We start from the raw sequence: 27,726 nt of genomic DNA, 5'->3' as shown, positions 1-27,726 counted from the left end.
CCTGGCCGCGGCCGCCTCGGCGCCCAATGTGCACTCAGTGACTACGGACCGTGCCTTGTCGCTGGCGCCGGCGGCGGCGCGCACGGCGCATCCGGCGACGCTGGCGCGCCAGAGCAGCGAGCCGGCCACGCCCGAGGAGACGCGCCTGCTGGCCGACGGCGTCCCCGTGTTTAGCGCGGCGGCGGCGGCGGCGGCGCCGGGCCGGCCAGCCGAGCCCGGCGGACTCACGCTGCCCGACCTGCTGCCCAACTCCAGTCTGCTCGAGCTGGTGCAGGGTGACGCGGTCGACGACCAGCAAGAGGGAGCCGCCGACAGGTAAGTCATGTGGGCACCCCTCGCCGCTTCGACCACGGCCGCCGGCACTGGCGCGCTCTGGCGGTCCCGCATGGCACCATGCATGCTGTCTGGACGAGAGGGAGGAGAGCCTTCGCAACACTCTTGATATGCATCGGGTTATATTTTGCGACCGGACAGGCTTCAGGGAGGTTCGTGTTTTCCTTATTGAGGAAACCACAAGTGGTATGCCGTCTTCACGTTCTTCAGCGAACTGTCGATTTCGAGGCTGCCCGGTCTGGCCGATGACGGCGCGCAGGGGCGGCCGCGCCGAGCCGGCGCCGACGGACGCGCCGATCGCCGAGCCGGCGCCGGCCACTCACCCGTCGCTCATTGTTCCCTACCAGCCGCGGCGCCTGGCGCCGCGCCGCCCGCCGGCCGCGACCTGGCCGCGGCCACCTCAGCGCCCAGTGTGCACTCAGTGGTTCTCCTCCCTCCTGGAACTCGTGCCCAGCTCGTTTCGTCTTCATCTACAGTGACTCTTTCCTCTGGCACGCGCGGGGTCGAGCGCTGGGAGGCGCTGTGTTCGAACGCCAGAACTGTGGTGTCTGCTGAGCCGCCTGACCACAGGTCAGGGAGTCAGGCGCTCAAACGGGTGACCGCTTCGTATCACTTCATCACTTCATATTTTGACCATTTTAGACAGAAACCTCAATCATCATAACAGTTGGGAGGTGTGCTGTGAATCGCGCCCCAGTCACCTCGTGTAGCGTTTTCTTCAATGCGTGACGTTCCAAGAAAAAAGGCTCATAGCTTTTGCTGCGTGATTTTCCGGATAGGCGACTTATGTGGCGCGTAGCTCGCATACCTGTCGGGGTCTGACCGGTCGCATTCTGTTTTTGCGCGGTCCGCAGAGCGCCCCGACGTTTGCGCCGTTGAATGATCGCGGGCTGGGGATGTCGGCATTTATTCCGAAGGGTCGGAACACATGTTGTGACAGGATATACTGCAGGACATATTCCGAAGGGTCTGGGTAGAGATATGCTCTTTGTCATAAATGGCGAATGTGGCATGGATGGGAGGTTATTGGTTGCACAGTAACGGCTTTCAGGATATTTTTGAGCCGTTTTCAAAGTCGGTCTCCGAGTAATCCGTACCCTCAATCACCGCAAATTCGGCACGGAAACGTGAGACTTCTCGGTTAGGAGATCGTGTGGGCAAACCCGATGTCATTTGCATGATATTTATCTATGTGGGCATGACCCTGGAGCCATGCCAAGTAAATCTATGGGCAATATTAGGAGTCATACAATTGCTCACAGTATCAAAATCTGCCACGTAAAGATAATGAACCAGTAAAGGGTGTATGCTACTGATTTTCCACAGTGTCGCCATACGCACCATTTATGATGTGATCATAACTAAACCCTAATTCTCGCCCATTTTGGTGATGAATTATACTGTTATTCGGAGTTGAAAATGTGAATTTGATCATACTCCCAAGGAATGTTTTGCAAAGCTAGTTCAGGCATCTTTCCTGGGGGTTCATGGACCTAACATGCCGCAATGTCGATTTCTCGTTGGATGTGGACCTCTTTAAGGTTTAGTTTGGGCTGAATCGAGCATTGATTTTAGCAATTGTCGCTTGTTTTCGTCATTTTTTCATGAGCTGGTGTATAAGGTTTGAAAGAATCACAGATTGATTTTAGCAATTGTTGTCGCTTGTTTTCGTAATAATTTTGCTCATGAGATGGTGTGTAAGGTTTGAAAGGGCGTTGTGAAAGTGGGACGGCTGGGCTTCAGGATGGTGGGGTCCAGCCACGCCCTCCTGTCCACAGCTGGATACCATCCTACGCCCCTGATGGTCTCCTGTTCTCTTTTAATGTGGTTGGCTTTGTCATCGTGTCGTCCAAAGTGGCCTTACCAGTGCTGAAGCAGGAAGTTTCCACCACAAGGATATTGGATTTTGTGTCTGATGTCCAGACGTTCTGACCATTTCGCGGCTAGAATATGCTTTATATTTGTGATATTCGCCATACATTGTGAAGGGAGGTATGATCATAACTATTCGTGACATTCACTAAACATTAAAAAGGGAGATGATTTCTATGAAATCGTAGTTATCGTCATGATACCGGTATAAAGGGGCACTAAATGACCACCGTCGGTGCGCCCTAAGGCCCAGTCGTCATCATCACAACGATACAAGAAGTCCCACAAGTTCTGCTCCACGAATCCAACATAGCGGTTGTGCCCCACCGGGTCTTCACCTCAGCAACAGAGGGCAGAAGAGGGCGCGCTGTAGCTGGCAGTTCGGCGTTAGCGGTGTCAGTTATGTGGGCACGTGGGTAGTGGCGGCGTGTCGGGCACCGTTCGGTCGCTGGCACGCCTGGCGCCTTATAAGGCGACCCGGGCCGGATGCCGACCGGTGTCGGTCTGCGCGGCTCGTGAGTCATCTCCGCCGCCGTGCACCAGTCCAGGAAATGCCGCGTGCAACCGCGCGGTGTTTCGCTCCGTCAGGACATTGTGCTCCATATAGCTCCTGCTCGCGTCTTTTAATGAAATGGGCCTGTTCAGCAAAAGACGCGCCACTTATTTATTTAGTTGTTGAGTTACCGTGGTCATTGTTGAAAAGTAAGTGCGAGCATGTATGATATTTTTACGATCGTGAGCGTATTTTTTTGCGGATGCTCCTTTTTGTGAGCGCCAAATTGGTGATGTGGCTGGCACATATGAAATGGGATGTATTATGCGCATGCGCACCGGCAGTGCGCTTCAAAGTTATCGATCAAAACGTTCCGTGACGGAATGGAGCGCCTTGCAGTGTTGCGGGAGAACTGCCTGGCGCTCTTCGTGGTGTTAGGCAACTTTATCATACGAATATGCTAGATATAGACATGAGTGTTGACAACTTTATTTTATAACGATATTTTGTTTGGAATTGTATCAGTGTGCAAAGGGGATGACCCCTTGGCGCACAAAATGATGAGTTATTCTTCACAAACTAAGTGCAGCTCGGTCCATAATGGTAGTTTGGATGTACTTGTAGCCCGAATGGCATTGTAGCCTGGATGCAACTGTAGCCCGGATTATTTAGTCTTAATGTTCAGGAAAGATTCCATGAAGTCAGGGTCGTTGTGTTATTTTTCGATTCCGGTTGTTTTATTTCCGCAAAACACTCCGTTAGATGGCCGTCGTCACAACGATTCGCTGGACCGATAAAAGGATATGACATATATTTGTGGAGTCATGTTGGGCCATTGTTTATGGTCCGTTTATCATGACTCGGTGTTTTCGGCTTTTTCTCCACGCCGTGAGGCCTGTACTAGAAATGACGTTGAATTATGAGCGACGCAAACTATTCGTTCTTTGGTGTTAATAATTACAAGGAAACAATACAAAAACAGTGAAACGAGGTATCCGCATGCCTTGCATGCATAGTGCATTAACTGGAGCTGCCGAATTTTCCTTGCTGGATTATTTTTTTTAAAGTACTCTACATACGCGGCATAGCTCCCTTGCCATTTGAGTTGGGCCAGAGGAAGATCGATTCCTCTTCCCATGCACTGTCATGGGTCCAGTATTATATGTTCCCGGATGCTGTGTTTCGATCCCACACTAAGCCTTTCTGCCCGCACACTAAAGGCACCGTTTCTGGTTGAATTCCAAGAGTGGATGCAAATGGTGGTGGACCCTCCTCCGTGGGATGCATGCGATCAATAACCTGTTTTTCAGGTTGGAGATTTTCGGGCTTTTGGTGCCTAGCGGTGCCTTTTCCCCGGGTTTTGAACTAGCATATTGGATTAATAAACGCAACACTGTAAGATTACCTAAGATGCAGGTGTGCTGTGCCCAGTAATCTTAAATTCTCCGCCTCGGCATAAGGTCATTTCCTGTCGCTTGTTTGTGTGGCTAGCGTCACGTCATCTACTGTCAGTCCTCTATTCCAATACCTGTACGGTCTGGTGGTCCCAATGTACGTTCTCTGGTCCCCGGGTGGTTGTTTGGTCCTAGTGCACGTTCGGTGGGATGTTGGGAATGCAGTGAACTCCCGCTGGGTGTCATTCTCGCCCCTCGCTCTGCCCTGATTGCGGTGTATCGAGTGCACTCGGGTCAGAGCGATGTCGGGGTCTGCTGACCCCGAGTGCACTCGGTGTCAGCAGATCCCGTCAGTCTCGGGGACTGACGGGATCTGCTGACGTAGGAAGCCGTGTGCAGGTCCGCATGACACGCTGGTTCCAGTTTCCACTCGTTCATGCGAAGCATATCATTTCGTGACGTTTCGAGCCTCTGAGCTGTATTGTTTTTCAATGTCCATAATTAACAGTGGTGGCGCCAGCTCCCTGGCCAGCTGACACACCATGGCATGACATGACACGACATGACACACCATGACACGCCACACCACCACACCACCAGCTGAACGGGACCTGGCCATCCAGACAGAGGCATGTCCGTGGCCGATAAACGCCTTTCTTTGCACGTGCTCTCAAGCTAATTAAGGCATCAGTTTGCGGTCATACATCTTGATTGCGTACCCTGCTTACTCGAACCGACGCCACAAGCAATGCCATTTGTCAGTTTGGGTTGTGAGTCGAATGTGAGCTCCAGTTCTGGTTCAAATTCCGGTTGCGCCATGGCTCCTGAGCGCTACGGCCAGCGCAGTCGCCGACGCTCTGTAAAAGGGGTGGACGACGTGCGTCCCGTGCCTTTCATAAAAAGTCGTATGTTTGCTGGCATTGTCTCAGGACAAGGACCATTTTCCTCCGCGCTGTTCATTCACGTGGACGGTGGCCCTTCTTTGGGGTGAGTGTGGCAGCTAAAATTGTGTCGTGGTTGCCAAGCGTCATGAAATATGGAGGCCACCGGGTCCCGGTCAAATTGGAAAGAAAGACAAAGACGTGCGCCGATGATGAGGCATACGATTGGGCTTATTGGAAAAGTTTGTAGTGAGCGCATCCTGCGATGCTGACAAAACGGGATGCTAGGCACAGTAATTCTCTCCCCCTCGCCGCCGCAACCCAACTGTTCGATGCGACTTGCATCGTTGTGATATGGCGCATAATGTTAATAGTGATTGCTGTTCAAATTATATGCATATTTGTATGGTATGCCTGATACGAATGCGGTACAGGTTATTAATATCACAAACTATCAACCTTAGCTTAGAACAGTTGACAAGTTGAGCCTGTGATAATTTATGTACACAACCCGTAACGTGCCACTGGGAGAACTTCACGGTGTGAAGAGAAAATATGGCATTGGTGCGGGATGCGGTTTCATTTCAGCCGTTTTTCCATCTCTCCACGCGTATTATTGACTAGGATGAAGTAACAAGCAGGTCGATTGAAGCACACCTATACACGAAGGAGTGATTACGCGGTGCGTACGGGACGGCTCTTGAGTCGAACTCTAAGCCACAAACGCCGCGCGCGCCGACCCGGCTCGGCTCTGGCTGGCAGCGGCCGGCCTCTGGCCACCTCCTCCCGGACTCGCCCGAGGGGCCTGTCAGAACCGCGCTGGTCCGATGCCAAGCGTATCAGCAGGCGACAAGTGTTGATTTTCACGGTCAGGTGTCACGAAAGTCACTAGTTAGTGATTAGTCAGTCGGCCAGTCTGACCGCCGCGTTATGGTACTCCCGCGGATTCGGTGCGAACAAGTAGTTGTGGGTCGGAACAGTAGATGGCGCGCGCGTCATCTTACGGGTGGTGGACGCGGTTGGGGGAAAACATTAAATGCCAAAGGGTATAGTCTCGTGATACGAACTACGATTATGTTTGTAACGGTGAAAATGGTCTCATGATTTTCTTGGATGCCTCCCCCTAGTTTGTCAAAACTTTGCGTACATTTTCGGATTGTTGTGTAGTCTGTTCGTGCAAAGTATTTGAAAAACGCGCTCGCTGTTGCAGACTTCTGCCGAATCTCGTGAAAAGATGTACACCGATCGTTAGCAGTGTGTTTGACACGTTATGAAAGAAGCCGCGGCGCGAACCGTTATAATGTATACATTTGCTCAAGCTGAGAGCGGGGTGGCGAACGAATTTAAGCCCGGTCGGGCTGAATGTAGGAAACGGTATTTAATCATCAAGTTTGGCGCACTCAAGGCATTTCGAGCGCAGATGGGCGCACGCTTAACGATATGTCGAACAGGGATTCCGGATAAACTGTGATGAGCATGGAGTAGCGAAATTACCCGCCAACGTCCGCAAATTCCTTCGGTATTGCAGGCAGTTGGCCTGCCTCGCCAGGAATGCGTTTTTCTTGATTCTGCACTTGAGAAACGAATTCAGTCGGTATTTGTAGAATTTATTATCGTTTTGGGCCTGCCTGTGCTGACGCCAGGTGACGAGTTGTCTGGAGGTAGTTGTAGGCAGGTGATGCGTCGTCATTTTCCGGATGCGTGACGAGACTATCGGATGCCAATTTTAGGAAGCCATGAAATACCCTCGCAACCTAATACCCTTCAACACCAAACTCGTATTTTAACTGTATTGCGAATAGCCTGGCTACTCGAGCAGGCTCGGGTCTGGGACTGCCGCCGGGCTGTCGGCTGTGACGCGCACTGATGGCTGACAGACGCGGCAAGCCCAGGGCCGGACGGGGCGGGGTGGAAACACAGGATATAACGCCGTATGAGGATGATCGGGCGGCCGGCGGCGATAGGGCTGGCGGCAGGCGTATATCCGGCCTTGGCGTCCTGGCTTCGCGGGGCCTGAGTCATTGTTTGGGCAGCCCGACACTGTCATTGCCTGCCGGGTTCGGTCGGGCGCCTCCTTTGATCGGCTGAATTATATCCCGTCTTACTCCCGGCCCAGGTGGTTTTTTGGTCGTTTGCCGCGCGCTATGTGGGTTTATGAGGCTGGTGATCCGGTCTGACGTCGAACGGTCGATGCCGGCCCGGCTTAGGCCTCCGGTCGGACCGCCTGCTCCAGGTCGCTGGTCGTCTGTTCCGGGCGGTCGCTCGATCCGCCCTGGTCCGGTGCAGGCGGCTCAGCACGGTGCCTGTCTTTGGTCTGTCATACTCTGGGCCGGTCTGTGGCCTGTCGTACTCTGCGCCGGCCTGTGGTCTGGCGCACCCTGTACAGATCTGGCCCGTCACACCATCTGTGCCGGGCTGTGCCGGCGCAGCGTGCAGCCGATCTGTTGCGGTGCTCTGGTGCCGGGCGTCGCGCGCCTGCTGCCGCCGGGCCCGGCCGGCCGCGCTCTGAGCGTTGACCCCGTCTGAAGAGCGAGCGGCGAGCGGCGCCGGCGCTGCAGCGGCCGCTGACGTCACACGTCTGACCAGCGGGGTCAGCCGAGCCATTAACGGGCCTCGGGCGGCGGCGGGTGGGCGGCCGCTGCGCCGGGCGCCGACACGGGGGCGGGCCGGGCCGGGCGTGACCGAGGCTGGCGGCAGGGACCGCTCCCGTGCTCGCTCCTGACGGGTCGGCGGCCCCCCAGTGTCACTCCAGAGCCACGGGCACGGCTGACGGCGTTGCCTGGACGGTCGGTTCGCCAGCCGGTGTGTCTCGGCTCGGAATGTGACCTTGTTCCTCGTGCTGAAATCTGAATGCGACGCCTGAGCCACCGCTTGGCCTTCACTCACTCTCCCGGTCGCGCATGCAAACCAATTTGGTAACATGTCATCCATCTGAATAAGGAGTGTTGATGCCTGCAGTCTTGCCATCTGATACAACTGTGATAGTCGCAGCGGTTCGATTTATCAGTTAAGTCATGCATAGCCATAACTTGCCATACTTCACATTGCCTCGCTGTCTGTTTAACGCAGTGTGTGTGAAAGTATGCGAAATATCCGCCAAAGCTTGATCCGTGCCGGTCTACCACAAACACACCCTACTGGAGCTTGACATGGATTAATGTCGATTTCTTTTTTCTTTCAGGTGAGTGCTGAGCTGTGACATCCTTGGTGGTAAGCAACATGTGACAGGATGCTCACATTTTCTCTGATATCATAACACGTTATCATGCCTTGCATACGCGCAGGACCTCTTACGGACATGCCTCCTGTGTTTCACATCCTGGCGCCAGCTGGAGGTGCCGGGTGGATAGGCGTGGTGCGCCGCTCGTGGTTCTCCCGCGTGTGGCCGTCTGTCGTATCGCGGTGTCGGTCCGCCGTCGGTGGTGCGGGTGGGTCGGGGCCGGGCCGGCGGCCGGCGCGGCGGGCCGCTAACGCGCCTGCCGCCCGCCGCCTGTCCACAGCAGTTTCTCGGGTCTGGCGCGCGCCCTCTCCACAGGCAACTTCACCTTCCTGAGCTCGTCGCCGCCGGCCGACGCCGGGCCCATGGTCGAGGCCAGGTAGGCCGGCGTGGGCGCCGTCCGCCGCTGCCTGACCCGCCCTGACCTGGTGTGACCCGCCCTGACCTGGCGTGACCCGTCCGTCTCTGCCCGCCCCGCTCTCCGCCTAACCGCACCGGCCGGGCCCGCACTAACAGGCCGACGCCGCGCGCCCGCTCGGCGTCGCCCGCTGAGAGTGAGCGTGTGTGTGTGCGTGTGTAGTGGCGGCAGCACGCGTTCCCACTAACCGCCCGTGCCCGGTCGACGGCGGCCGCGGCCGGTGACGCCGTGACCCCTGCGCCGCCTGAGCACCGGGCGGGCTCGGCTCATTCATGGCCATTGGGTTTCGACCGTCGCGTTGAAGTCCGGTGCTAGTTGACAGTTTCTGGTGAAGATGCCCTCTGATGCGAATTTGCAGAGGCTTTTTTCCAGCAACACTTTGTTGAAACCGGTCGGATGCAGAATGATACACGAAGTCGACACGCCCCAAACCTTTACAATAAAATGTGATTGTTTCAACGGCGTGGATGGAAGCACTGGTTAATGTATCTATAGCGTTCTCAGTACTAATCTCGGTAGGTCGGTGTTCTTGGGACCGGAATCCTCTGCCTTGTTAGATTCGGGCTAGTTTGCTGAGGGGAAGGTTTATTTGATTTAAGAATGAGGGACTGATTGGGATCTTCCGTTATCCATATTAGTCTTTCGGCCGAAAATAACCAACTTTCAGCATGCCATGAGGCCACAGATAAGTTTAGGCATCAGGCAGTCGTTGGCATATGTAGCGAAAATGATTACTTTTCCAATAAAGCTCTTCGTCTTGAGGAGCCCGAGAGCACGGCTGGAAATGGCATGCATTTTCTAAATGTATTTGAATGTTCGCCCTCTACCTTTTAATCATAATATTTCGGTGTATTGAAGGTCGTTTATTTACGTCATACCAAAAAGAAGAAAAGCGCAGTTTGATCGCGTGACGTCACTAGGACATTTGGTGTTTGCGATGGAGTAGTAATGAGTGAGTGCTCATCCTGAGAACGTCGCATGCGTCGCTGCAGTATTGTGTTCTCCTGGTTGGTCGACATGTGTCATACTGTCCAGAAACGTCTCTTTGTTGACGAGGAAATGGTTTTACCTGTGATATATGGCCCTGCAATTTGGGGAGATGTATTGTTGGATTAACAGTCGCTTTCTTTTCCACTATGGTAGGAAAACATTCGCCAATATATGAACAGAAAGCCGAATTTTGATCTGGTGGCAATGCCCTTTATGTTATATTTTTCTGAAGATGAGCGCGACGTGATTGCGGAAACGAAGGTGAAACGAAAAGAAATGATGGAAACCTCCAAAGATATCAACAAAAAGGAAGATAATGGCTACAAATGAATGGGTCGTGTAGTTGACATTTGAGGCCAGCAGGGTTGGTGTCTGTAGAAGAGATCCTCTTAGTCACGCCAGCCGCAATCCAGAGTGTCTTTCTTAGCAGCTCTGTTTTGGTAGTGAAGAGAGAAGACGCGAGCTATCAATTGTCTTCTCTCCGCAGGATGTTAGTGTGAACAACAAACGTTTTCGTGATCTTGACACCAATAATGCATGTGCAGGTGATGGAAGCGAAAATAACGAAGGGGAAAAAGTAAAGGGAGCAGGAATGGGATGTAGACCGAATCGGGGAAGCGCACATGTCCACGATAAAGAGGGCGAGGTGTGGGATACGGGTTAGATAAGCACAGACGGCTGTTCGACAATGGCTCGCGGCGTTTGACATTCTTGACTGCCTCGGTTCGCGAGGTCGGCAGTTTGAACCGGCTTCCTGGAATAAAACGAATGTCCGCAAAACTAGGACGGATTATGCGAAAAGTATCGATGGTGCCTGAGACCAAAAACTTTTAAATGACAGGATTTTTATCTGTGCTCAGCCCAGGTGGACAGGTCATTCGCCCGTCGGATTCTGTTATATGCAACGAATAAAACCCATTCACTTTAAGCACAACTCATGCAAGGCCAAAGAAGATTGTATGGTGAGCCGTGGGCCTTTTGGAGATAACGCCCAGTAGAACTTGATGGCACCGAGCTGACACTCCTGGCACATTGGAAAGTGCAAAACCATTCACTGTTGGGAAGACAGCAGTAACGAGCACCTTCATAGACTGGGGATTTGCTGCAGAATATGCAACCCAAATACGTGGTGAGTCTGGGGAAATGTGGCAAGCGGCGGGGAGAATGTTTCCAGTGCTGTTTCTGTCATACTGCTTTTCTCAATCACTTACCTGTGCTCCATGTGTAGGGAATGTCTTTTAAAGTTATGGCATTACCAGCTTCCTTATATCCAGTGGTGGATTGCGTGGTACTTTCAGTGCCGCCTGGAATTTAGGCGCATATACCGGACGTTTGGCCGGAACCTGAACGCTTTTTGGGTGGGTTCGTTGCTTTTTGACCCCACATTTTTCATGACATGTGCGGTATCCGATCTTCCCTGGTAGCGTGATACAGATTATCGATTGTTACGCTTTGTGGTAGGAATGAGGTGATTTTTTACAAACGATACGAAACGATGGGCTTGCCATCGGCACGAATGATAACGAAATATCGTTCTACCGGTGGGGCTGGCTCGCCGCATTGTCACCCTACCAGGTGGCAGCGTGGCAGGTTCACCATTGTCCGGTGTAGTCGGCCTCCACCGATGATGCGACTGTCCGGTCCGTCCATTGGTCGTCGCGGCGTGACGTGACGCCGGATAGCGGGCCGCGGTGGCCACTCCGGACCGGTCCGGGCGCCGGGGGCGTCACGCCGGCCGCGCCGCGCCATCGGACGCCGCTCGGTGATCGCCTCCCGCCGTCGCCAGCGGACGCACGCTGCTCTCGTATTCGGCCGTGTACAGTCGTGTTCGCCCCGCGTCGGGAGGGGCGACGGCGACGGCGTGGCTGGGCGCTCGCCTGTAATCGGCGGGGGACAGCCGAGCGCGTGAGCGTGGTGCGGTGTGAGCGCGGCGGGCCACCGTGCGGCCGTCTGCCGTGGCAGCGCAGAGGGTGGTCGTCCACATCCCGGCGTCGCTCGGCGCGGCGTCGCTCGGCGCGGCCGGCGATGCGCCCGATGCGGGTCGTGGCCGGCGCTAAGGACGGCCAGCCGCCGCCGGCCGCCGCCCCTCGCCGGCACGTCGCCGACGCCCGCTGTCTGCTGGCCGTCTCCCTCTTCGTCCGAAAGCACGTCAGGTCAGTGGGACTGGCGGAGACGCAGCAGCGGCGGCGGTGGTGCAGGCTAGGCGCGGACCTGAAGCACCACCGGGCTGTTCAGGCATGGCTGGATGGTGAAGGAAGCCTTGCATGGTCGTCAGGATGCGACGTTGATCCCTGGTCAGCTGATGCACGGTCGGCTCAATTTATCGTTGGACGATCGGTTCACGAGTAGTCCACTTCATCCGTGGTCTTCAGGTTTTCAGTTGCAATATGGCTTCACTCCATGTCTGGTCCATGGAAGTTTGCGGTGGTCGTGGTAGATGCGTCGTCATTGCTGCCGATGGGGCGATGCTGCTCGTCCTGACACTCGATGGCGACTGTGAAGCTGAGGTTTCACCTCAAGCTGAAGCGCACCTGACCCGTCCGCTCCGTTCGCCTATTCGCCGATAGCACGGCCGCGTGCGGTCACACAGCACACGTGCTGCCCGGGCCGTACTCGGCTGGTTTGTTATGTGCAGCTAGTGGCCGAGCAGGCCAGCGTCGGTGCGCTGCGCCGGTGACTGCGCTAGCGGTACCCGGCCGCCGGACAAGACCACGCCGCTGACGGCCGGCCGGGATCGCACCGGTCAGCTCGGCACACTGCAGCCGGGCTGACCCCCTTCCGTCCGCTGCATCGCTTCCGGTATTTTCACTTTTGCGTCATCTGCACACTCGTGTCAGATGTCCGTCGCAGCCGTGTTCGAGTGTCGCAGCGAGAAGCCGCGTTCAGATCGTGAAAACAGCGGGCGTCGGCGAGATTCGAGCCTGCGGCTGCGGGGCTCTCGGCCAAGCGCCGTCCCCGGATCGCCGCGTCACCGGTTTGTTTTGAGAGAAGCCGGCCGGCGCGGCTAAACAGCCGAGGAATGCGGCGCAGCGGCGGCCTCCGATGGGCGCCGCCGGCAGAAATAGCCGGCGAGGAGGAGAGCGCGCGCGGCACGCGGCCTGAGCGAGCGCCGGCGGCGGTCGACCTTCAGCCGCCGGCGGCGGCCATCGATCGCCGCGGGCTGCGCGGCCGGCCGGCCCGCGCGCCCACTCGCCGCCGTGACCGGGTCAGGTCAGCCGCGCGCCCAGGCGGAGCGCCAGCCACGCCGAGTGCCGCCGGTCCGTGTGCAGTGTGGTGGCCCGTGGCCGGCACGTGCCGTCGCCTCGGATGAAGTTGGACCTGCTGCGCCAGCTGTCGCTGACAGTGATGGGTCAGGACGGCCCGGACGCCAGGACGCCCTGGCTGCCGGACAAGGCCGCCTCCGCGGACGTCAGGTGCGCTGCAGCCGCGCGGCGGCGGACGGCAGCGGGCCCTCTCCCTTGCGCTCGGGCGGGGGCTGTCTCTGCGGACGTCAGGTGCGCTGCAGCCGTGCGGCGGCGGACAGGAGCGGGCCCTCTCCCTTGCGCGCGGGCTGGGGCTGTCTGTGCGGGCGTCAGGTGCGCTGCAGCCGCGCGGCGGCGGACAGGAGCGGGCCCTCTCCCTTACGCGCGGGCTGGGGCTGTCTGTGCGGACGTCAGGTGCGCTGCAGCCGTGCGGCGGCGGACAGGAGCGGGCCCTCTCCCTTGCGCCCGGGCTGGGGCTCTCTCTGCGGACGTCAGGTGCGCTGCAGCCGCGCGGCGGCGGACGGAAGCGGACCCTCTCCCTTGTGCGCGGGCTGGGGCTGTCTCCCTTGTGCGGCGGTCGCTGCACAGGGCTAACGTGTTCACACGAACACAGCCTGAACCCGCGCGGTTTGCGGGTCGCGTGCGTTTTTCCCGATTGATTTAGTAACATACGACGGTCACTAGCTGTAGACTTAGCTGTCTGCGTATGGCGCGTGCTATCGAGAAGTTATGGGTAGGCAAGGTCCTCTGCTGGGCCGCGGGGCCGAACGGTCCCAGTCCATAAACTGGTCTCGAGTTTGTAAATAGTTTTCTTCGTTAGATTCACTGAAGGCGCGACTGGCATTGGTTTGTCGCCGCGGCATGAGTATTGCGATTGGAACTGCACTGGATCTAACGACCTGTGGAAAAAACAGGATGTGTGTGATTGGAAGGCGCCGTATGTGTTTATGAACTGGTACCGCGCCCGCTTGTCCAAAGCACGGGCGTCAGTCGCGCAGTTGGCTGTTTGGCAGTGTATCGTGCTTTATATCAAAGCAGCGCCGCGCGACTCGGACAAACGGGTCGTGGCACTAAATTTTTTAAAAGGTCGCGAGAACTGGTCTATAAGTCGGTGCCCCACATGCATATTTCATCGTTCTGTCGAGAATGTATTTCCATAAAAGGTTACGAAGAGGGCAGGCATAACACTGGAATGAGTTTAGACGTGGTAAATGGTTGTCAAGTGTGCAGGAGACATGTGCAGGATAAAGAGGCGGGGTGCTGTCGGAGCACCTTGATTTAGCAAGATCAGATTTGCCGGAAGGTGCCATGCTGCCGGTTGCTACCACTATTGTGGTTTCCGGCAGCCTTTAGAAAGGCTGCTGGAAAGGCTTTCTAAAGGCTCCGGTGCTGCGTGTATGGATGCTTTAAATATGAGTGTATAACACATATTTTTTCATAGTACTCTGTTTTTCCTAGTTGTTATTTGCTCATTTTTCAGAGTTGGTGTATGGGCTGTCGTTAAATTGTCGAGTAACCAACATCTTGTTAATGCGTTTTTCAAGAGTAATTCGGTGAGTTTCGCGGGAGAGTTATGCACATTCAGGACAGCCATTTGAACTGCCTCTTCTAATTGCTGGTGACCGAGTATGTGCGGTACGGGTCGCACGGCAGACACCGGCACTCCTGACAGCCAGGCACTCTGGAGCCACCGGCACTCCTGACGGGCAGGCACTCAGGGGCCGCCGGCACTCCTGACGGGCGGGCACTCCGGGGACACCGGCACTCCTGACGGGCAGACACTCAGGGGTCACCAGCATTCCTGACGGGCAGGCACTCCGGAGTCACCAGCATTCCTGACGGGCAGGCACTCAGGGACCATCGGCGCTCCTGACGGGCATGTACTCCGGGGCCGCCGGCGCTCCGCTGACCCGTCAGGGGGCGAGCGGTGCCCGCTGGACTGCCCGGCGCAGTCTAACGGCCAGGGGCCGCTGTGGCCCGCCTGGCCCCGGCCGCTGACCGGCGCCATCAGTACGTCACGCCGTTGGATGCCCCGCGGTGCCCGCGCTCACTGCCCGCACTGCCCGCACTGCCCGCACTGCCCGCACTGCCCTCACTGCCCGGGTGAAAGGCAGGCGGCGATATATAGCCTGAGCAGCTGAGCGCGTCGTAAAGCCTCAATGAGACATACACGTCACAGCCGCTCCAACAAGGCGGCGGTCTGCCCTGTCTTACGCAAGGGAATGCCAGGCATCGCATCAGTTATACGAGCGCCGAGCACACTCATGAGTACCAGGGTCCCGAGCCAGTTGGCTAGGGTGCGACTCGCTTTCAGCTATGATCTATGATCGATATTGTATGGTGGAAACATGCATTGGTCCACTCTCCCCGTGAATCACTGCTGTTCGCGTCCCAGTGGGCGCATTGGCGGTTTCGTCCATGCAAACGCGGAACCTGGAATTTATTAAGTACGTCATGTGAGCTGCGTACGCATGTTGCAAAATTGAGGCGGTCCTTTGCGTGGGGTGAATCATTGTTGATCCATTCCCTCTCAAATCGCACGTTTCTTCCATACTCCGCCTCGTGATCATCCCGCGCTCGTTGCTCAAGAAAGGTCATTTGTAGTAATGAAGCATATGGACATTGAGACCTGCGAGATGGGGCTGCGTCGTGGCATTGTTCGCACCGGGCTTCGTTCCGGTGTTTCTGGGACTGCCTGGCAGGGTGCTGTCAGATGTAGGCGACTTTAACGTTTGACGCTCATGCAGTGAAGGAAACCCCGTTATTTCGACACGATTGGAGCAGCTTAGACTCCTGTGGAGCCGAATTCATATAAACAACGCAGAATGCATGCTGTTATGCCGAGAAAGTACTAGTGCGTGGCTTTCAACCACACCTCTTGAATTTTGAAGGACCCGATCAACGAATGGGGCGCTAGATCGCCGTTTGCTCAAACTACGTACGTGGCGCCTTCCGTGTGGGCAAAATGAACTGCCCGAATGGCCAGCTTTGGTTGGCACATGTGGCGTACCTGTGAACTTTGTTTGACTAAACTGAGCTGACCTGAGACGGGCGGGCGCTCTCGCTCCGCGCGCCGCGCCGACTGCGCCGCATTTGCACTGCGCCGCGCCGACTGCGCCACGTAGTGCGCGGCAACGCCTGCGCCGTGCTGACTGTGCGGCATAAGCACTGCGTCCTGGAACGCGTCATTGCAGTTTCCCGGCACGTGCTTTTTGTTGAGGCGCTGTTTCTCTTCTGACAGCCAAGTGTTTCGAGTTTTAAGCCGAACGCTGTCAGTGGAAGTGGCTGGTGACGTGTCATCGCCGGAAAGGTGGGGACCTGTCGGCCGCGCTGTCTACGAACTGTGGAGCTGGATGATCGAAAACGGTTTCGAATAGGGTAGAATGTCAAAGAGCTAATGGCATGGTAAACCGTGTTTCTCTTCACGCTGCAGTGTAGCCCAACGCTTGTTCTTTCTAATGCAACCCTTTTGCGGTAAATAAGCATGGTGCCCTGTATTTTTGTTGTTTGTCGTGCTCACTCCAGGGCTGTTACCAGCGACTCTGGCTTTGCGTTACTGGTCAGGCCGATCCGATCTGATCAGCTGATGAGATGATGTTTTTGGACCCCACGTCGCCACGTGCGCCGGTGCGGGCCGAGGCTCGCTGCCGACCGGCGCCTGATCCGCCGCAGCTACGCCAGCAGCTGCTGATGCGTGGTGACGATGTGACTCTGGTCCCGGCCGTAGCCGCGGCAGGCGTCTCTCGTGCGCACGCCGCGTGCTGTGCGGGCTCTTCGCGGCTGTGTAGTACGCTCGGTGACGATGGCGCAGGCCGTTTGATGTTGGGTGTCTGTGGCCAGAGCGTGCGTGGTGGGTGGTGGTGGCGTCAGGTGGGTGGTTGCTCAGGTTCGCGGCGGTGAGCGACATGCCCGGCACCTGGCCGCGCTGGGCCGCGAGTGGCGCCACCGGCGGACGACGGGGGTGGCGGAGACGGCGGTCTGCGCCGGGCGCCACCGCACCACCCCCGGGTGGCGAGCGTGGTCCGGTCCGGCGCCGTCACGCTGGCCAGGCCCAGAGGTGACCCGGACCGCGACACTGCGCCCAGCCGCCGCCCCGCGGCCCTATCCAGGCAGGCACCCGTCTGTCGGCCACGGAGCGGCCGGCGGCCGGCGGTCCGCGCATGGTGGGCCGCTGCTATGTAGTGTGGTGCGGTCGTGCTACCGTGCCCCCGTGCGAGGGACTGCCGCTCGCCACCGCCCTCACGCGGCGCTCGTCTGTTTCAGCACGTCGCCGGGCGGCAGCGGCGCTGTAGACAAGGTGGAACCGATCGACAACAAAATCGAACAGGCCATGGTGAGTACCTGCCGTTACGTCCCGCTCAATGGACTCCCGAGGGCTCTCCCCCCCCCCGCGGACCGCACACTACGCGGGTCAAGGCCGTCGATGATGGCACGGTATTCCCATTAGTTGCTATGACGATGGTTTGCGGGGCAACTTTTACTTTGTCGCATCGCCAGCTTTTTAGATGCTTGAGAGCCCACCAAAACGTGCTAGTTTCATGGCCAGTACGTGGAAATCTTTGTGAACTCGTTGTTCCCTGACAACTTAAATGCTTGACCCAGTCATGAAACGTTAACTGTGGCCTTGGTGCAGCCGCGCTGTAGAATGAGGACATGTAAACAGGGTGAAACGGGCTCACAAATAGCCAAATGACAAACAACCAGCAGCTGCTACTGCAGTAAGGTGGCGTCGCACGGTGAACAGTCGGAGAGCTTCGGCCGCCAGGGCGAGGTGCTGCCAGAAAGTTCCGTTAAGTGCATTTCGTTCCTAGAAAGTGGCCCGGTTCAGGTATCCGGAATCAGGTGATCAATGCCTTTGTGACGTGCGAGTCTTCAGATCTGTCCGCCAGCACAGCGACGGAAGACTGCGTTGCAGGAATGGAGCGGGGCCTCTGTCGATGGCGGAGGGCTCTGGCTTTTGACTTGTTGCGTGTCGGTTGTAATTAAATCTGGGCTGACAGATGTCTGCCTCCGGCCTGCATCGAATTCTTTCGCTTTATCTACTCGTGTCGGAAGTAACAGAAGGCTTTTATTGCTAACCTGCGGTCCCAGTCTGGACCGTGGTTGTCATGCGTCCCCGAAGAAGTGGTTTTCCGCCAGCCGCGGCGGCCTCGGAGCGGGACCGCAGCCCGGCCGGCCGGCGCTCCGTCGCCGCCGCGGCGGCCGTCACCTGGCGCAAGCCCGGCCCGCCGGCCGGGGTCGGTCGCCGGTGTCAGCTGGGCTGGGGCCGCCGGACACACGGACGGAAGCGCTGTCCGGCCCGGCTCGCGTGGTGACGCCACCGGCTCGGCCCGTGGGCGAGCCTGTGACGTCGCTGCGGTATTATGACGTCACACTCTGCGGTGCAGGGATCGCTGCAGCTGCAGACTGGCGAGATCCGGCCGGTGCAGGCAGCGGTGACGTAGACCAGGTGACGTCACACTCGACAGCGGAAGGGTGATGTCACCTTGACGTCACGCCTCGGCCGTGGCCCCCCAGACCGGATGGTGTGCGGTCGGAAAGCCGTCGCGCTGGGAAATCCGGCCCGGCTGCTATCGCTGCCGGCCGCTCCGTTGGCAGGGAGAACGCGCGGTCTGAACGATCTCAGGACACCGAGCCGGCGTCACGGGCTGGCTGGGCCAGGCTGGACGACGGAAGGGCGTCGCGTAGTTGCGTATTTTCCGCGTGGGCAAAAAACACGATGGCTCATCTATGCCACAATTGGTAGCGGTGGTCCGTGGTGCGGCAGCTGTTGCCGCCGCGTAGGTCTCGTCCGATCACACTCATCAGTGGCGGGAGGCTGGAGGGGACTCTGTTGATGGTGCGTCGGCGGATGAATGTCCTATTAGGAGGGGGAGACAACGATGAATATGCTATGAGGTGGGTTAGAGGTGCGGATCGCAGCGCGTGATACCGCCTGTCGCCGGCAGGGCGGGGCAGGTCATTTGGACCTCCCGACCACACCTGTTTGGAGTGCAGCAGTCGGCACAGCGAGCAGTGTCGCTCCGGCGCGGGACTGGCGACCTCGCAGTTAGCCCTGTAAATCGCTAACGTCTAGCTGTGATGAAGTCTTGTCTTATTCACGCGCAGCCGTTCCCCTGGACGGAGGTGTGCAGTGTCCGTTCGGTGGGTCTGTCGAGGCATGGCGGGGCCCGGCCGGTCCGCCTTGCGTTCGCCCTGGATGGAGGGGAGTGGTGTCCGCTCGGTAGGTCTGTCTAGGCGTAGAAGACTACAAGCATCTTCAACATATTTGGAGCAGTGCGGCAGTTTTGAAAGTTTATATCAATAGAAATGATCCTTTCACAAAGCGAGAAGGATATTTTATTTCACCAAACACCAATTTTTATTAAGGATGGATATGTAAAAAAATATCTGAGCGTCATATTAAATGGTGGACGTTGACACACTATATCCGGTTAACCGTTTGACCGACATATTACGTGGGAGAAAACATTTTGTATTGGGCGTCATTGGCTTAGATTTTCTTGCGCGTCACAGACGCGGACGAATGTCAAGTGGAATATTCTGGGCGCAAAATGACCACTGCAGTCTACGCGCCCGAAAACTCCAATGAACAACAAATCAAGTGGAATATTCTATGGGTACCCGCCCATTGGGGCATTGCAATGCAATGCGTGACAGTCGGCGTAATCACAAGGCGCCAGACTGGCTGCACGGCACCACACACAGCGCACCGCTCCCGCAGCGTGCTCCCCAGCGGGCTCGGCCGGTTCAGTCATAGCTGCTACACGCAGCGCTCATTCATAAATAACGGAGGCAGAAGTAAGCCACGGCATTTGCATCGAGTCGGGACTGTTAGCAACTGCCATAATGGGCTCAATAACAGCTGAATTATGTGCAATGAAATCCCAGTAGCGGGCAGACGTGAGATTATCATCTAACGTTACCGGGATTATATTGTTGCTCTCATGACAAAACAGTGACAAGCCCAAGACAGTGACAAATGGGTTCGTCTTAATTTTTTGAAGCGTTCGGTAAATGATATTAAGGTCTCGTCCCAAAAGAATGGTTGTCAACAAAAGTCCAAACCGAGACATCATTATTGCATAGGGTGTCTGTAAAGCAATGCTGCTTGTTTGTCCGCTTGTATTGCAAAACACGTATAGTCGTTAACTTGATTTCACCATCTTTGGCCATCGGCTCACCTTAATGGCTCTCACTTAACTCAAACGCGTCCCGCCCGGGTATCAACCTAAATCCGCCTGTCTTTTTTATGTAGTTTTCCATTGAAATGCATAAGGTGACCAGACTGCAAGATTTGCGATAGATGATTAAGGTGACGGCGTAATGATGTTTCGATAGATGATGGATAGATCATTATTTTAATATCCCGTGAAGCTAGACTTTGTTGTACTTGTTAATGTAATCACAAAACACGTCGAACAGGCACCGTGAATATAAATTTTCTGCGAATTTGACCTCATATTTTGAACAAAGCTCGGATGCTGTACGACCACTGCCAGTGGTGGTCTTGTATTGGTATCTGTTTCCCTGGCTGGTTTTATGTACGGACCCGCTTGTTGGGGACGCGCGATGACCTTTGCTTTTTGTGGCGTCGTGCGATATCATTATCGGTGGGCTGACGGGCAGCGGGCGCCTGAGGAGGTCATTACCGCCGGATTGGCGCGTGATGAGGTCATCTCGACGGGTGTGACGTATGAGGCGGTTCAGTGCACCAGCCGGCCACCACATTGCCGAGGTTTGGCTGATTGGCTGATGCCGCCCCTTCGGCCGGCACTGCCAGTGGCTTCGTGTCGGAAGTGGCTCGCTACAAATGTCAGCATAATCCGGGGTGTGGTGGGGCGCTGCGACGGCGGGGGCTCAGCTTTCGGCAGAAATGGCTGCTCGTTGTTCCGGGGTCTCTTGTCAAGAACTGTTGCCAGAACCTTATGCAGAACGGCGTTAGTTATTGAGGAGCGTTGTCCTGCCGGATCTCCGCCGATTTGCTGTGCGTTCATCCGTTCTGGATGTTCGGCGGTCGGCGCCCAACCAGCTGCCTGCCGTGGCTGGCGCCGGGTCAGCGGCTGACACTCGGCACCCGTCCTGGCGTCCTGTCCTCTCCTGTCCTGTCCTGTCCTGTCCCGGACGTGGACTAAGCCTGTGTTTCCGGAGTGGCCTACGCTCGGTCAGACGGCGCCACCCGGCCCTCGTCCTGGACCCTGACTAGTTCCGCGTTTTCGTGCCGGCCTACGCTCGGTCAGACGGCGCCACCCGGCGCCCGCCCTGGACCCAGACTAGTTCCGTGTTTCCGGGCTGGCCTACGCTTGGTTAGACGGCGCCACCCGGCGCGTAAACCCAGAGTCCATGGCCATGTCCGTCACCATGCCAGTCGTGTTTACACTCGTTTTGGTTTCTGGGTCAGGTTTGATTCAATGCCTGGCTTCTTCCCACAATGTTTTTGTGTTATCATCAGTAAATTTGGCAGGAAATGTATACACTATCAGACGGAGCCAATCGATTTCGCGTTACCGATTGTGATGTCCGGTTCCGTGAGGAAAGGGAAGCATTCGTGCTGGAGACGGCTGATAGACAATAATTATCAAATCAACGCAACGAAAGCAATTAGCCAAGTCCCAATAAGCGGTCATTGTTTGCTAGCGTCAGCTGTGTAAGTGGTGAGCGCTGCTCGCCTTTAGCCGGGGTGCCGTCGCCACCATCAGCCGCTCGCCTGCCTGCCGCCGGTTGGGGGCGGCGGCGTCTGCCCGGGGGGTGAGCGGGGCGCGGCGTCAGCGGCGGCGCGCTCCCATCGACCCGTCCGTGGCGCCCGGGGCGGCGCGGTCCGGCCCGGGCGGCCCACTGGCCTTGGCCCGTTCGGCGCGCCCCGCCCTCCGCCGTCTTCTCGGCGCGTTCGTGCCGCGTACGCACGCTCGCGTCCGGCCGGCCGGCCGGCCGGCCGGCGCGCCGAGCTGAGACTCGGGCCGGGGCCGGGGAGAGCCGGCGGGCGTGGAGCGGTGGGGCGGGGCCTGCCAGCCAGCCGTCCTGGCCGCGGGGCGTGGACGGCTTAGCTGGCGTTCGATGCTGAGACATGCAGGCACACGGACGTGAGTTGACCGAACAGCTCACGTTAAGACCCGGAGGGCTTTGCAGTGCCTGGTAGAAGTAGCCAATTGGGAATCAGCTGAATCGATTTTCGAAGCTATTCTTGGGGCTTCAGGAAATGGGTTGGATGGCGACACGCGAGACTTTTGACATGCACTCCCAACATCCACGAAAGAGAAGGCTGTTCTATGAATTTATTCGGATTGGCTTACACGGGTAGTTTTGAATTCAGAGGACGTCATATTTGCATTAACCTTCGGACTGACGTCATTTTTGTATTAATTTAGGAAATTAGCCTCCAGATATCTGTTTACGAACTTTGGTGACTAGTTTCCGTTTCGGTGGCCTGAACACGGACATGGGCTCTTCGGTACGGTAGCAAACGCCCATATAAAGTCTGATCACAGGTCCGAGCTACCAGGCGACGCTCTTCTCCCCACCTCTTGAAAGTAATCTGCAGGTTTTTTATGGAAGACCAAGTTTCCAATGATATAGTTGTCAAGTGCATGCCAGTCACAGGATTGGGCAGAACAACCGTGAAATAAATTTGAGGTACGTCGCCTGTAAGCTTGTTAGGAGGCCTATGCACACCTTTTTAGAACCGTGATGTCTAGGTCAAAAAGCGATGAGTGAAGCCGAGTGCAAGCCACAGCACGGACCTTTTGGAATGATGTTGGTCGGCTGATGTTTTTCATTTGAGAAAATGATGCTTGGCAAATTTGATGAATTCGGAAAGAAGTATGATGGTTTGTACATGAAATTAGTATTGAAATTGTGTCAGATACGTCAGTTTTCAATGTCAGTCGACGTTTTGTTTTCAGTTGCCTTTGGCTGACTGATGTTTGGTGTCAGCTGATATAAATTTCAGGAACTTTAAATTGTCATAATGTATGTAAAGTAAAGAATGACATGATATTTAACTTTGAGGAATTATGGCAGCTCGTCAGCTGACCTAGTCACCTGGCGTTGTGTTTACATTGGCACCGCAGCTGCTTCTTGGGCATCTTCGAAGTGGAGGATGAAACATCTGTTAACCCGGATTTTTTACTCCAAACTGCCGGCACCACCTTGAGTTATGTCTGGATTAACATGGTTTTGCTCGCCATGCTTTCCACGCAAGTGCCTTTCGTGCAGACGCTTGGCGCCCAGACATAAGTCGTAAGTTCAGACGGCGTTTTATCTGCACACATTTTTACATCGTTTATGATTGGGTGACGCAAACTGGCCATCCGTCTCTGTCTGCGACCGAGACTGTTCATCGCACGGCTCGCTGCGGCTGTCGCGTCACCGCCGACTTCAGAGCGGCCGCCGTCTATTTCGACGTCGTCGGCGACCCGGTTACGCACGCTGCAGCGCCGTTTGAGCCGGAGCTGGCGGCCATCGGCCCCGGTCGCCGGGGGGAAGCGGCGGCGCGTCTGGCCCCGCTGCTGGCGGCGGGGTCACCGAGGGGCTGCGCGCCCCAGATCTGGTGCGTGGCGGGTCAGACGGCCTGGCGCCGGCCGCCGCGGCCCCCGCCCCGCCCCGCCTCGCACGCCGCCTGGCGGACCGCCGCCGAACCCGCGCCGGGCCACGCGCGCCTGCCGGCGCTCGGACTAGACAGTCGTGCGGCTGGAGGGTCGAGAGAGCGGCGGTGACGTCGGCGCGCGTCTGGAATAGGGACGGTGTCGGAAGCCAGCGTGCGGCAGGCCTGTCGGCACGGAGGCGGCTGGAGCGGACTGTGAGACGGTGCTGAGCCGCGGGTCGCCTGGTTTGGAGCGGGCTGCATCGGTCCTCGCGCGGGAGCCGGACATTCGAGCTACGCGCCTGAGCGAACGAAGATCGGTGACATGCCGGGCGTGCTGACGTACCTGCCGCTGGCGCCGCCGCCGGCCACCCCCAGCCGGCCCGCGCTCCGCCGCAAAACGTCCATGGTATTCGATGTCAAGCTCATGGGCGACCACGTTTATGTGGTGGTTAATGAAGAGGTGGGTACCCGCCTTACGGAACTTGGTGACGGATGTCGTCCAGGAGCTCCAACACCTCTCTAAAATTGAGTTTGGATCATTTGCAATGGTTAGATTCGGAATCAGTCATTAGTGATGAGGGCTTGACACGCCCACCATTTAGCCTGTTCTATCCCCGTTCAGTTGATTTTGCCTCCGGCGTTTCTCTTTTTTACCAGACAGTATCGCGGCGGGTTTTAGCTGTCAAACGTGCTCTTACACAGCCGCTCAGAGCCAGGTGGGCCCACGTTGACCAGTTACTAGTTGACATGACCATGCCGGTGGCGGCCAAACCTCGCCTGCGCTCTGATTAGCTACGTAATAACATTGGCTGCGGGTCCTGGAGCTCAGGTGGCGTTGATTTTCATCCATCGTTGTTTTTCATCCCTTTCGTTCGTCATGATTTATGCTTTGCCATTCTGAATATTCGTAATTTGGGCTGTCACGAACATTAAGTTTCTTTTATGAATAAGTTGTTGAGCAAACGTCGTTGTTAAGCCGTTCACAAAGCTGACGTTGGTCGACCGTTCGACCAGGCTGGCGGCGCGTGCTGCCGGACCGCAGCGTGTCCCTGCTCCCTTGAGCACCTCACCAGGTGGTGCAGGGATTCGCGGGCGTGCCCTGAGGCGCTCTCATCCGGACAAGGGCGAGCCCGGGTCAAAGATCTCCGGCTCCGGTCCTGCGATTTGTACGTCCATGTTGGACTAGATGTACTTAACAAAATAATTTGTTTTCCTGATGATTCGTTTCGTATCATCGGAATGTATTGCATGGCGAATTAGCGGCGTGTTGTCCTCTTTGGCTTGGAGGGAGGTTGTGAGCCGTGGCCCTTGATGCTGAATAGCCGTCTGGCTGGGAGACTTTTACGAAGCAATATTTCTTGAAATATTGCACATCTTTCCAACATCTCAAAAAAGGTTTTACTTGTCAGCGCAATGATTCTGTCTGAAAACAATTGAAACCTTGACGTAGTTAATGCAGTTCTAGGAAACATTTTGTGACGTTATGCGACGTTTCGCGGAGTGGGTCTGAGTGGAATAGCCTATAATGTGTCTTCTGTGACGCCATTTCGTCATGAAAATGAATTCCGCCATCTAGGCAGCGGCCTGCGTGAGCTTTGGCCGGTAAATCTCTGTTGCCCTTTTGCTGGTCCTGGTGATGGGATACTCGGTAGGAGCCGAACCGTGCACGGTGCTGCTGAGGCCGGCTTATTCGGAGATCACGCTCCTCTCTCCTGCTGCGAAATAGAGTAATCTCCGCACGTTGAATGAAAACGCCCTGTTCTAGTAGCTGTAGTCGCTGTCGTAGATCCTGCAGCGTCTCCGTGCTGTGTGTGCGCAGGGAATCCCTGCGTTTTCGATGGGAGCGCCGATCGTTGCGGTAGTCCGTTCTCATTCGCCGATATCCCTCGGGCCGGTTTCTCCGTCTTTGCTTCCAAAGCCGTCGCCGTTCTGCCGCAGCTGCAGTTAGGTGGCACGTCGGGCACGTGGGTTTGGCTTAGCACCGGATGCCTCTGGACGGCTGAATATCCACTGGCTTGCCATTGGAGTTGGAATGAAGTTGGTGACATGTTTTGTCGGTTGGGGAGGATAGCCGAGTTATTCTACATATTTTGCATGTAGTGGCGCCGTTGTTTTTTATGAACGTGCTTTCCTGCAATGCCACCCATGTATGTGGCAAGGCACAAACGCGAAAACATGTGCTTTCTGCGTAGGCCAATATTACGTGCATAGTGTTTGCGGTTACACGGTTGTGCGTGACGTGATGTGACGTGTGACGACAGAGACACCAGCGTTTATGGAGCGGTTTTACAGACCAAAACAAGGGTACCGGTAGTGTAGTGGTTCACGCATCAGCGTTAACTACTGTGCGTCTGGGAAACCAGAGGTACGGGGTTCGATTTCTCGCGGTGCCCGCCCTTCCTGCCAGGGTGAGAGGCAGGCGGCGCCATATGGCCTCAGCAGCTTAGTGCGTCGTGAAGCCCCAATGACATGACGGACCAAAACAACTCCGCAGCGAAGAAGCTGCAAATATTTGCTTTGCTGCAACGGATGTAGAACAGACATTTCGTGCTCGACCTGGTCAGCGGGCTGTGTTGTAGCTTGGTGCGCAGTGTCGACATAATGCTGGCGCGACTAGGTTATAATGTACTATCGTTATATGGCGATCATGTGTCGCCAGGTAACCAAGTAGGTAACCAAGTCCAGCGCTGGAGAAGCATTGCGGTGTAAGGGACAAACGGCTGTCAGAAAAGGTGCTACATATGTCAGCAAAAGGTGCCATGACTTTCCGTATCTATAAACACATCATTTGGTGGACCCAGACCCGTAACACGTTGCGTCCATTATCTCTTCTCGTCGCTGCTTTGCCAAAGCGTGGTGGCCTCTGGGCGCCGCCTGACTGAACTGACGCCTCTCGCGTGCTCGGCAGGACCTGGTCAAGTCGCATCTGCTGCTGGCCGTGCGCGAGGAGGTGGACGTGCTCAAGGCCAACATCTCCAAACTCGTCGACAAGATCAGCGTGCTCGAGCGCGAGAACGAGGTGCTCAAGACGAACGCGTCCCCGGAGGTGCTGGCCCAGCTGGAGGCGACGCAGCCGAGCCAGGCGCCGTCGCCCACGCCGGGCGCCGCGGCGCCGCCCGGCCCGCCCGGCCCGGCCGGCCCGGCGCCCTAGCTGGTGGCCACCCCGCCGGTCAGGGGTCGCCCCGCCTCCCGGGCGGCGGCGCCGTCAGAGGGACGTCGCTACAGGCGACGCTCAGGTGCTCCGTGCTGTTTTCCGGCTAGTGATCTTTGATGGCGATGATATTTATTTTTGATTGGCGCGGCGCCGCCAGGGGGCAGCTCTCGCTCGCCGCCCTCCTGGCCGCGCGGAGGGCCAGTGTGCGCGCGCGCCGCTGTCTGCGCCGGGCCGGGTTGAGCGCCGGCGACCGGCGCACCAGCCGCCCGTTCTGAGTGTAACCCCCGCTTTCTACGGGTTCGAGTCGGTGAGTGTCAGCGGTGGCATTGTGCGCCGGAATAGTCGGCCAGCATCTGAGCAATATGGGCGCGTGGCGCAGTGCCCGACGCGTTAATGTATAGAACACATTCTAAGGCTGGCTGGGTCCGGGTGTTCCCGTGCCGCGGTGCGTGAGTGGCGGTTTGAGTGTCGGTCTCATCAAACATGTATATAATCATGTTCATTGCCATGAGTGAAACTGTCCCCTGCCATACTGGCACGGGGCACTGTGCTAGCATGAAACATAGAAATACAGGTGCTGAACAGATCACCCGCTGTGTGAGGCTTTTCCCGTCTCCGGGCCTGGCAAGGCTGATCGGCGACGCTTTATCGCCTAGTGAAATGGAGGCCGTTGATGGCTGGCTATGAGTCAGCACGCGCGGATAGCGCGTAGTTGATGCCGTCCGATCCAGGGTAAGCTGCGCCGAGTGTGCGAGAAATGTGGTCCTGCGGCTGCCGTCCAAATTCGAGAGTTCGTGCGTTCTCGAGCGCGGAATGTGGTCACCACGGATCCAGTCAGCGATAGCTCTTTTGACGAGGTAAAAACCGGGTGGGTCTTGGTGTCAGTTTGCTGCGCGTGGCGTCCTTCCAGCCGGCCGTTATCGGGCGTAGTGGAAGTCGCCCCCCAAAGTAGGAAGTGTCCTGGCACCCGATAAATAATCATGAGCCAGCTGACCCAGATGCTGGGAAGTGAGTGGTGACCTTGCCGCCAGTGATTTAGCGAGCCCCTGCAGGCGCAGTCACGTGACGCTGTTACCAGCCGGGCTGATTGGCTACTGCGTTCGTTCAGGGCCGAAATCACTAACGCTTCCGGATTGCCGTCAGCATCAAA

The 27,726-nt window shown here is 56.7% G+C and overlaps 1 protein-coding gene across 1 annotated transcript; it reads left to right on the top strand.

Annotated features, from left to right (window-relative positions):
* The first annotated feature begins 166 nt into the window (after window positions 1-166).
* Window positions 167-26,581, top strand: LOC119096670 (TSC22 domain family protein 3). The gene is made up of 4 exons (XM_037219563.1): window positions 167-315; window positions 8,474-8,569; window positions 17,104-17,173; window positions 26,331-26,581. The coding sequence occupies exons 2-4, from the start codon at window positions 8,556-8,558 to the stop codon at window positions 26,571-26,573; spliced, it is 327 nt and encodes a 108-aa protein (XP_037075458.1). The 5' UTR covers window positions 167-315; window positions 8,474-8,555; the 3' UTR covers window positions 26,574-26,581.
* Window positions 26,582-27,726: the final 1,145 nt, after the last annotated feature.

Source organism: Pollicipes pollicipes, unplaced genomic scaffold (genome assembly GCF_011947565.3).
Source record: "Pollicipes pollicipes isolate AB1234 unplaced genomic scaffold, Ppol_2.1 Scaffold_4295;HRSCAF=5057_pilon_pilon_pilon, whole genome shotgun sequence".
NCBI lineage: Eukaryota > Metazoa > Arthropoda > Thecostraca > Pollicipedomorpha > Pollicipedidae > Pollicipes > Pollicipes pollicipes.
This window is presented reverse-complemented; position numbering and strand designations above follow the sequence as displayed.